At 46.1% G+C, this 11,609-nt stretch overlaps 1 protein-coding gene across 1 annotated transcript; it reads right to left on the bottom strand.

Moving 5' to 3' along the window:
• Positions 1 to 10,003: 10,003 nt before the first annotated feature.
• LOC120109109 (protein DMP3-like) lies at positions 10,004 to 10,862 on the bottom strand. The gene has a single exon (XM_039122851.1). The coding sequence runs from the start codon at positions 10,842 to 10,844 to the stop codon at positions 10,170 to 10,172; it is 675 nt and encodes a 224-aa protein (XP_038978779.1). The 5' UTR covers positions 10,845 to 10,862; the 3' UTR covers positions 10,004 to 10,169.
• Positions 10,863 to 11,609: the final 747 nt, after the last annotated feature.

The raw sequence follows: 11,609 nt of genomic DNA, 5'->3' as shown, positions 1-11,609 counted from the left end.
ATATCTCATGGCCAACACTGTGGTCCCTAAGACGACTCTGTCGAAGATTGAACGTCTTCTTCGGAGCTTCCTCTGGGGGTCCCATGGTGGGGGTCATGGGGTACATTTGGTGGCCTGGGAGCGGGTATGCCGGCCCACCAGTGAGGGTGGTTTAGGAGTTCAGTCCCTTCTGGAGCGGCGGGAGACACTCATTGCACGGCATGCAGCTCGTTTTCTGTTGGAGCCACATGGGCTTTGGAGTCGGGTGATGGCAGCTAGATATGGCCGGGGGAGCCCTGAGGTGGCACGGCGTGGTCGCCGCATCTCTTTCATGTGGCGTGAGATTGGGAGGTACCTGCCGACCGTGTTAGCTCATACCAGGTGGCTGATGGGCGACGGCCGGACCATTGTGGTGACTGATGACCCGTGGGTAGACACCATTCCCTTGAGATATTGGCCGACGACGGTGGATTTCGAGGCAGCAGTGGGGCTCCGGGTGTGCGACCTCTTAGTACCAGGGAGGGCAGAGTGGGACGCGGACAGACTCCATCAGTTGTTCGGAGCACACCTAGCAGAGAGGATCCTTTCTCTCCCAGTACCAGGATGCGAGGGCCCAGATGTCAGGGTTTGGAGCACTTCATGCAGGGCCAGTGTTGGGCTGGGTGATCTGGCCCGGGTGATTCAGTGCGAGCATGAGAGTGGATGGGATGGTGCCTGGATTTGGAGGTCTAGGCTCCCTCCGAGAGCAGCACTTTTTCTATGGAAGGTGATGTGGGACCGCCTTCCGACGAGAGCTGTGCTGAGCCGACGTGGTTTGAGGATCCCTGCGGAGTGTGGGGCCTGCGGTGCGGATGAGTCAGTTGACCATGCACTATTTGCATGCTTTTGGGCGAGGCAGACATGGCAGTGGTCGGGGATCCCAGAGGAGGTCTGGCGGGAGAGGAGATTGTTTCTACAGATGATTCGTCAGTGGCTGGCTAGCCCCCGGACATGTCAGGAGGCTACCCGAGCGATTTGCACCGCCCACCAGATCTGGCTAGCACGGAACGCTCGCACCTTTGGCGAGCATAGGATGTCGCCGAGGTTTGTTGCGGAGTCCGCTCGAGTATTGGCGATGGAGTCCAGACCTACCAGCCATTCAGATACGACCTTGATAGCTCGGGACACCTGGGGTTCTTTCTCTGCTCCGGCAGTTCTTCGGACGGTGTTCTTCACCTGGGAGCCCCCACCCCCGAGTTTCCTCAAGGTCAATTTTGATGGTTCAGTACTAGACAGTGGTACACGAGGCGGTGCCGGCTTTGTCATACGTGACCCTCACTCTAGGGTAGTGGCAGCGGGCGGTTGCCGGCTATTTGACATATCAGTGCCAGTGGCGGAGTTGCGAGCTGCCTGGGCCGGCCTTTGCCATGCGCGGCGGGTATTGCGGGCTAGCTCGATCATCTTGGAGGGCGACTCATCCACTATCATTGGGTGGATTCGGCGGGAGAGCACTGACCATCCTTTGATCCGGGATATTAGGTTGATGGTGAGAGATGTTGTGGCCTTTGAGGCTAAGCATGTATACAGGGAGGCCAACGGGGCGGCTGACTGGGTAGCTACATATGTAGCACACCATTCGGGTTACGCCCTGTGGTCAGGAGAGCGGAAGCTGCCATCGGCGCTACGCGAGATTTTGTATTTTGATGTTCTTGGGTGTATTCGGACACGCTTTGTTTGAAGAACCCGTTTTAAGCAAAAAAAAAAAAAAAAAAAAAAAAAAAAAAAAAAAAAAAAAAAAAAAAAGGACTGTAGTTAGTACCCTCCGCGCGCGAAAGAAGGATTCACCATCCTTCGCGCCCATCTACCGTAAGATCATCTTTGGACTCATCTTTCGAGGCTGGAGCCTCGGCCCTCCTTTTTCATGCAAACCAAGTTCCAGCCTTTTGGGGGTTAATTGGAAATTTGAGTCCAAAATTCAGGCTCCAATAGAAGAAAACAAATAGTTGAAAATGCTTATTTTTTGAATTAACTAGAGATCAAGCCCGATGTCCTTTTTTTTATTTTTTTGTGATGTATGACTAACCAGTCTTGCTAAGTAAGAAAAAAATTCACATCATATGCTACTATTCAAGAAGTTATTGGATATATGACCATTAAAGCACACACACTTGTTGAAAATTCAGGCTCCGAACAAATAGTTGAAAATGCTTATTTTTGAATTAACTTGAGATCAATCCTGTCTTTTTTTTTTGTGACGTGTATGACTAACCAATCTTGCTAGGTAAGAAAAAAAATTACATCAAGAAGTTATTGCATAATATACTCATTTAAAGCACATATACTTGTTGATACAGTCTTAGAGGTGGGCATTGGGCTAGGCCGCCCATGACTCGGCACGAAGCGGGCCGTGGCACGGCCCACTTGCTACAGTAACAGGCCGTGCTAGGCACGGCTCATAAAAGGGGGCCGGACTGGGTTAAGAATTTTAGGCCCACGGGCCGAGTCCGACACGATCCATAAGGGCCTGGGCTGGCACGATTTGTGAGCCAGGCACGGCATGGCCCACGGGCCAGCCCGGAACGGCTATTTTTATGGCCACAAAATAGCCGTTTTATGGCTGTTAGGAGGGACAAAATGGGTAAAAAGCCACAAATAGCCGTTATGGGCCAAAAAAAATAGCCGTTATGGGCCATAACGGCTATTTTTTTTGGACAGACGGGCCGTGCCGGGCCCGCCATGGCCCGCCACCCCACGGGCCTAGGGCCGTACCGGGCTTAGCCTTTAGGTTAAGCGGACCGTGCCAGGCACGGCCCGTTTAAGAACAGGCCGGGCCAGGCACGGCCCGTTTGGTCTGTGGCCCGGTGTGCCTGGGCCGGACCGGATCCGGCATGGCCCGATGCCCATTTCTATAAAGTCCTCCTAAAAGAATATATATAGGCTAATCTTATAGTAAATCCTTTACGTTTCACAACATCTATTAGAAAAAGGATCCGAACATAATAACCAAAACCGTTTACTGTGACTGAGGCGCCGTTTTCGAATATCCAATCCCCCTCCGAGCGGTTGGAAAGATCAAAAACACCATGCTCGACAAGAACCCGGCCCCAAGCGGCAAATTCTGGAGGAGCTGCTTCGAGTTTGCCCCAGAATCCGGAAAGAAGCAGTGCTGTATATTGGTATCACTAAAGGTTAGAGCCAAGAACACCAGCACCGAGAAGAAGGCATGGACGTAGTCCAACCACTGTATCCGAAACCTCGACAATTGCTCCAACACCTTGCTTCGATCCCCATCAGAGGGCTGGTAATTGAAAACAATGAAGCTTTTGGACGTGGCCATGCCATAGTACAACTTTCTGTTGGAAGTGTAGCAGATGCCGTGGTTGGAGAAGGAAGGGGAGAGAGCTTGGAAGGCGAGGACGGTGCCGGTCGGAAGGAGCTGCGCGAGGTTCGACGCAGTCGCCAGGGTCTTGTCGTTCCCCAATGGCCTCTGGCTCGTCAAGCTTTAGCTGGGAGTAGTGCCTCTTACTGGGGTCGACCTATCCAATTCTCTCAGTTCTGAATCCTGGCTATGTGCAATTGGGATCGCAGATGATGGCTCTGTCATTGAGGATAAGAAGGGGGGAGAGAGAGAGAGAGGTTGTGGTTGTCTTGAGAAGTATATTATTCAACAGAAGCTTGGCAGTGGCTTTCTTTAGCCTTCTTCTCGTGTTTAGAAGGCTAGAGACTTTTGTGATTTTATGTGGTGCCTATAGGAGTAGTGGGATTTATACAAACGAAATGTCATCTGATAGTGGGACTGCTGACCATTCAAAGACGGAAAATAGGTGGTGGTGAAGAAAGAGAATAAGAAAAAATGATTGGTTTCTGTTGTGGTTCAAATCTGGCCCGAGGGTGACCACGCCCGAGGAGTCAGGGGAGCGGCCGGAGTACAGAGGAAGACGGGGAGAATCACCTCCTGGGATCGACGGTGTACCTGTACAAAGCCTCACCGGTGTTTTCGGTGAGGGCCCTCTGACGCTTATGTTTGAGTGGAGCTTAGTTGATCCAGCCAAAAAAAGTCCCTTAGGCGTTACCTGTTGGAGTTCTTTATAGTCCTGATAGGAGTGCTTAGGTGGTGGAGGTATAGCCCGTTTCCATCATGAGAGGGAGTGGCACGCAGCTTGAGCTTGCTTGTGGCGTGCGGTGGAGTTCGTCTTTGGGAATGGCGAGACATTGACAAGCCGTAGTAGGGTATGACCCGCTGTCATCATGAGTGGGAATGGCGCGTAGCCTGAGCTCGTTTATGGCACGCGGAGGAGTCCGTTCTCGGAAACGGCGTAGGCAGGCACATGGGTGTGGCCGTTGGTGAGGCCGAGCTTATTGAGGTCACATCAGGCATTTGGCGAGGCCGGCTAGACGGGTGCTGAGGCTAACCTTGCATTTCGGGATCAGAGGTGTGCTTGGTGGAGTGCCCCGAGCCCAAGGGTCGGGGCGCATTACTGGAGAGAGTGCCCGAGCTTGGTCGGAGCGCGTCGGCGAATATCCAAGGTTGAAGGAGCTTTCACCGGAGTCCGAGGTCGGGCTGGTTCTGGGCCGGACCGAGGACACGTCCGGCCGGCATTGGTATCTGTTGGGCCAAAATTGGGTGGCCCTTTTGATGTGGGTTGGACGATCTATTTTGCCCCCCATCATTTGCCCCCTGACTTCCGAGGTCGAGTCGCTCTTCAACTCGGACGAAGAAAGTAGTCGAATTGTCGGTCGTCCTGCAGTGTGGCCTAGCGCTTGTGAAGACGCGCATGCCGAGCAAGGGACACTTGATGCATTTTATGGCTAGGAGCTTTGAGTCAGGTTTTCGGATCCAGGCTTAGGTGGCTTGAGTTGCCACGCTGCCCTGGGTAGAATCCGCTATGGGGACTTCTTGGTGTTCCACGTATGCATTCTCTTCTAAGAGGCTGCTGGATGGAATGGAAAGAGGCAACTATTAATGCCTCGTCCCCTGAAGCGCCCCGCCTGATGGAATGCGACAGGCCAGCCATTAATTCTTCTATTCTCCGAAGCATCTCGCCTGATGGAATGTGAGAGGCCAGCTATTAATATTCCGATCTCTGGAGAACCCTCCATAATGATCGACATTTAGTGCCGCAATCCGGAAAGATTTGTTGAGACTGTTTCGGGGCCTGCCATGTGGTGGAACTCAGCTCATTTGATTGCTTGGGCTATCCGATCAGAGCCGTTGTAGTGGGCTATATAAGACCTAGAGAGGGCCCTAGGATCGTTATTTGATCCTTTCCGCCTCTACTTCCTCTCTTTCCGGCCGCCATTGCTGTAGTGTTCGAGCCTCTCCTTGGGTGTTCGGGGAGCTTCTCATCGGCTTTCGCATTGAGCGCTATTCACAATCCCCAGCGATCGTCCTTCTTCTCCCCGATCATCTTCGTCAGCGAGCTTTTCGGTTAGAATTTATATATCTTTCTTGGAAAAAAAAAACGCTGTATTGACCTTGAAAAAGACAATAGTGTGAAAGCCATCGTTGTAAAAATTCAAATAAACTGAAATATTACAGATAAAGCCCGTGAGGTACTAAAGTAAACAGCTACAACTCTCGAAATCCTGCAGATATGATGATTTTGAATCAGTGAGTAGGTCCCTTCGACCAATCCTTGGAAACTACTAGTCTTAGCAATATTTTGGAGATCCGAACTCTTAGTTGATGTATGGTCCAGATTTCACCAAGCACTCCAGTATAAATAAGTCTTACAACTTCCTAAATGGAAACTTAATGACTTCAACTTAGATTGCATACTAACCTAGAATTTGGGCTGACTTAGCAAATAAAACCGTGTGTGCTTTGAAACTCTTATCATTTATGTATCTTAAATTAGATGTTAATAATAATAATAATAATAATAATAATAAGGGACTTATTTTAAGATTGAAGTTTGTGGGTATCTTTACTGAAAACTCTCACGAGACTATAACTCGTCCACTAGAGTAACCTAGGGGTTTAAAACCTTGTTACATATGGTAAATGCAATCGCGATACCTACGAAAGTGAGTTAGAATTTTTCTTTTCTAGTTTTATTTTGCTCGAGGACTAGCAAAATGTAGGTTTGGGGGTGTGATAAGTGCCGATTAATCTATAATTTAATATTCTTTTTCCAGCACTTGTCAATGTTCTTAAACGGATAACTACTTATTTTACCACAAAGTAGAACAATCTTTGAAATAAATTTAAAATATGGTAAGTAGTAAATAATTCACATGTCCTCGCCTTTCGAGCGTACCAGCCAGCACGTTTCAGTTCAATAACACTGGGTTCGAGCCCAATGCCCAACTGACATGCATGCACCCAAGCACTGTCCACCGTCCGTGGCTCCCCAAGTGATCCAACGGTTCAGAAATTTCCGTCTCCACATCATGTTTCCAAACTAAGCAAAATAGGGGAGATCTTTGTTTTAAATCCATATATGCCCATTTTCACGTTAAAATAGAGCAAGAAAAAGTGTTTTTCCCCAAATGCTGAAAACACTGTTCATATGAACAGTGTTCCGAGGTGACACTGTTCATATGAATAGTATTCCGTGAAAACACTGTTAAAATGAACAGTGTTACAAAAAAACAAAATCCTTTCACTGTTTATCTTCTTCCTCCGTGTAAGCATCACGGCCGTCCACGGCGTCCTCCCGACGATCCCGCGACCAGATCCTTCGGCCCTTCTTCTGCCCGTGACGCATCCGGAGCCAATCCCATCTTCATGCGATCCGGCTTCTACCGACAGCTCGTGATCCATTTCTTCCACCGTGTCCATGCCACGTTCTTCCTCCGATCAGCTCGTTCCAGCCACGAGACCCACGGAATCCTCCACGCGTGTAGCCAGCAACCGAGTAGAAGACCAATCTCCTCCGTGATCCATGCAGTGCACCAGTGCCATCAGCCCGTTCCAGCTGCATCAACCGCGTGCCCACCGCATCCAGCTCCTCCATCTTCATCCAGATCCACTCCCAGCAGCCGAAATCTAGCTCCTCCGCCATCAGACCGTTCCAACCGCATCCACCGACGATCTCACCGTCCGCATCTCCTCCGGATTCAAGATCTCCAAATCTCGGATGACCCTGCCTCTGTCTCTTCTCCCTTCCGCATTCACCAGCCTCTGCAATCAAGCCCGAGATCATTCCCAGCATCACGCCCTTCTCCAGCGATCTCGCGTGCAACAGGAATTAAGCGTCCGCGAGATCATTCCCAGCATCACGCTCTCCTCCTCGCTGGGGATCCATCGCTGGGTCTTCGGCGATCTATAAAAGAAAGACGAGAAAAGGGAGAAAGGGGAGGGAGCCAAGAGAAGTCCAAAAGAGAGGAGAGGGGGGGAGAGCACGGTTCCAAAAAGAACAGAGCATGCTCTGTTTCGGTGAAGAGAAAGAAGAATTAAAAAAAAACAAAAAAAAGAGAGAGGGGAGAGACGCTGGGATGCCAAATGTGGGAAGAGTTTTTTTTTTTTTTTGTTATGAAGATGGGAGGACGTCCGGCCACCATGCGCAGCTAAACCTCTAATCTAGGGCTGGATGAAGCCCTAGCAATGTATCAGGACATTGTAGTTCTTACTCTTTTAATCTTTTTGGAGTTTGTTTAAATTCTCATTCTCAATAAAAAATTTCTTTTATCATGTTTAAACCTTGAGCATGCCATTTACTATTCATGTTTGCTAAAGTAGTCTAAGATGATCCATGCCTAGGAAGATGAGGTGTGCTGCACCCTAGATTACCATACTTAGGTAGACACTCCATGCTATACCGAAGATGGATATTCCTAAAACTCTTTATGTTTTTATTTTAAAAAAGCTTGTAGCCAATTTGCATGCCTCTCCAAAAGATAAAAAAATTAAGAACATAGTCCCTGATGCAATGCTATGTGGTGGATTCCAAACCCTAGGTTCATTTACTCTGATAAATTCTAATTCGTACTCATAGATTAATTTAGTTAAATCAAGTTAGCAAATTCTTCTTCTTAATTTATTTTTAAAAGAAAAATAACTTGTCTCCAATCCCTGCGGACCGACACCCGTAATCACTATCCTACAGGATACGTGCTATTGCGTGGTTTACTTTTGAAATTGAAAGAACCGATCAAGAGAACAGCGAAGACTAACTTGCATGGCTTAAAATAATACTTGTGGTAAAGATTCGGAAGGGCCCCCTTATTTATCATACGTATGTATATGGCCAGTGATTAGTATAACAATTGTTATTTGAGATACAGTAGGGTCGAAACCTAGCACCAATAGCGATCAATAGGACCTCTGAGTTGAATTAGAATAGATATTTATCTTTTAAAAGTGAAGTGGGTAGTTATGACCAAATGGAAATAGCGCGTGAACTTTGTGAACGGAGTGTCTAGCATGCAATGACTCTTAGGACTAGCTAGTTCAAGTTGTGTCTGAAAATATATCAAGCAAACAAGAAGCGTCGTGAGAGTTCTCAAATGCATGCCATCTTGTATTTTTTTTTATTTTTTTGCCTCCCTTCTAAGTTCCAAGCACCGCTAACAATCAGCCGTTATAACGGGGGCCAATTACGCATATAGCAGTATTGATGCGGCACACGGCTGGATTGGTGGAATCAATCTGACCGCGCCCTTTGATTCAGCTAGCCACTAATTTTGGTTTTCGATCAATATATTGAGCGATAATATGGCAGGTAATATTTTGTATGCATCAAAAAAATAAATTTATTTTTAAAATCTATTTAGATCTTTTAATAGAATTGAGCTAAAAGTTCTATATAATTTATAAATTGGAGTAATATAACCAATAAAATCACAGGCTACGCTAAATCTGTATTTATAAAATATCCAGAAATATTTTTGGAGCAGGCTAGCCCAAATTTTATAGAAAAAAATACGTAAGATCTTTTTTTTATTCCTATGGACACGGGTCAACTAACTTCAAAACTATTTTTAATTATTTTGCTTGTCCACTTCCTACCCTATGATATTATTTCCGAATCTCTAACATTTCGGCAGTTGGCATGATCAATTCTCCAGGGGTTAGGTCGAACTCGGGTTAGAGTATGGTTCAATTCTCCAGTTGGCATCACCCTCTCTCGAGTTTGGTGACCCTATAGCAACGACAATGATATAGAGTTTTGTCATCCATCATAGAATAGGTATAAGTTTATAAGGAAGGATTAGATTAATAGGGCTGCTGGCCGCATCATTTTTTTTGCCGCACATCCTTCGGAAGGTTTTTCCTTTTCTTTTCTTTCTTTCTTTTTTTATTTTTTTATTTTTGGAAGAACTACGAGTTCTGGAGGGTAACTCGGCGACGGTTATTGGGTGGATCCTGCAGGCTTCGAGAGGAGTTGACGACAACCACCCGCTCTTGAGAGATATTCGAGTCATGGTTCATGACGGATTGGTGCTTATGTTTAGAGAGGCCAACGGGGCGGTGGATTGGGTTGCATCTTTTGTTACCAACCATTCGGAGACTACCTATGGGAGGGAGAGATGGAGTTGCCTAGGGCTCTTCTTGATATTCGGCTTTTTGATTTTATTCGAAGAGGGCAACACATAATGAACCAAAAAGGGACTGTAGTTGGTACCCTCCACGCGCGAAAGAAGGATTCACCATCCTTCGCGCCCATCCACTGTAAGATCATCTTTGGACTCATCTTTCGAGGCTGTAGCCTCGGCCCTCCTTTTTCATACCAGCCAAGTTCCAGCCTTTTGGGGGTTTATTGGAAACTTGAGTCCAAAATTCAGGCTCCAATAGAATGAAACAAATAGTTGAAAATGCTTATTTTTTGAATTAACTTGAGATCAAGCCTGGCGTCCCTTTTTTTTTATTTTTTTGTGATGTACGTCAAACCAGGCTTGCTAAGTAAGAAAAAAATTCACATCATATGCTACTATTCAAGAAGTTATTGGATATATGACCATTAAAGCACATGCACTTGTTGAAAATTCAGGCTCCAAACAAATAGTTGAAAATGCTTATTTTTGAATTAACTTGAGATCAAGCCTGTCTTCTTTTTTTTTGTGACGCATGGCTAACCAATCTTGCTAAGCAAGAAAAAAATTCACATCAAGAAGTTATTGGATAATATACCCATTTAAAGCACATATACTTGTTGATACAGTCCTCCCAAAAGAATACATATAGGCTAATCTTATTGTTAATCCTTTACGTTTCACAACATCTACTAGAAAAAGAATCCGAACATATAATAACCAAAACAGCTAGCTTACTGTGAATGAGGCGGCGTATCCGAATATCCAATCCCCTTCCGAGTGGTTGGAAAGATCAAAAACACCATGATCGACAAGAACCCGGCCCCAAGCGGCAACTTCTGGAGGATCTGCTTCGAGTATGGCCCAGAATCCGGAAAGAAGCAGTTCTGTATATTGGTATCACTAAAGGTTAGAGCCAAGAACAGCAGGACCGAGAAGAAGGCATGGACGTAGTCCAACCACCGTATCCGAAACCTCAACAAGTCCTCCAACACCTTGCTTCGATCCCCATCAGAGGGCTGGTAATTGAAAACAATGAAGCTTTTGCACGTGGCCATGCCATAGTACAACTTTCCGTTGGTCCCTTTGAAACTATCGGTGAAGGAGAAGAAGATACAAGAGATGGTGCAAATGAGAAGTAACGACAAGGTGATGTACTTGTTGGAAGCGTAGCAGATGCATTGGTTGGCAATGGAAGGGGAGAGAGCTTGGAAGGCGAGGACGGAGCCGGTCGGAAGGAGCTGCGCGAGGTTCGCCGCAGTCGACAGGGTCTTGTCGATCACCAATCGCCTCTGGCTCGTCAAGCTTTGGCTGGGAGTAGTGCCCCTTAATGGGGTCGACCTATCCAATTCTCTCGGTTCTGAATCCTGGCTATTTGCAATTGTGATCGCAGATGATATCTCTGTCATTGAGGATAAGAAGGGAGATAGAGAGAGAGAGGCTGTGGTTTTCTTGAGAAGTATATTATTCAACAGAAGCTTGGTAGTGGCTTTCTTTAGCCTTCTTCTCGTGTTTAGAAGGCTAGAGACTTTTGTGATTTTATGTGGTGCTTATAGGAGTAGTGGGATTTATACAAACGAAATGTCATCATTGTTAGCAATATATCGCCCAAATAAGTAAATAAATCTATTAATTGCAATTAATAGAAAATCTTAAAAGAAATTTTATATATATATATATATATATATTATTCGGCATCAAAATTATAGTACAAAAAGAATCTATTCTAGCACAAAATAAATCTATTCATGTAATATATTTAAATCATAAAATCGCAAATCCTACAGATCTGCTAATATTAAATTTAAACAAGAGTAAGAGAAAATAGGCTAATTGAAGGCAGGTCGAAATGCGTAGACGCTGTCCCAAAAAAGTGTTTGCCCCCACGTACAGGTTTTCCAGTAATACCCCTCCAAAATTATAGCTTTATTGGACTCAAAAATAAGACGATAGCCTTTCTGGACGAGCAAGAAACCATTAATTAGGTTTCTTCTAACGACCGATACATATTGGATGCCGTGCAGGGATAGGATCTTTCCAGAAGTAAGCTTTAAGTCTACTCGTCCCACTCCTAGCACACGTGCCTTCGAGCTGTTTGCCATAATCACAGCTCCTCCACTTGAGACCTGGTAAGAAGAAAATCAGGAGCAATCCAAATAAATATGAATACGAAC

This window comes from Phoenix dactylifera, unplaced genomic scaffold (assembly GCF_009389715.1).
Source record: "Phoenix dactylifera cultivar Barhee BC4 unplaced genomic scaffold, palm_55x_up_171113_PBpolish2nd_filt_p 001819F, whole genome shotgun sequence".
Lineage (NCBI taxonomy): Eukaryota > Viridiplantae > Streptophyta > Magnoliopsida > Arecales > Arecaceae > Phoenix > Phoenix dactylifera.
The sequence above is the reverse complement of the archived record's forward strand: the minus strand, read 5'-3'. Positions and strand labels throughout refer to the sequence as shown.

Excerpts from the sequence above, each read along its gene's own strand:
- LOC120109109 (XM_039122851.1), bottom strand. The coding sequence starts at position 10,844 with ATGACAGAGATATCATCTGCGATCACAATTGCAAATAGCCAGGATTCA.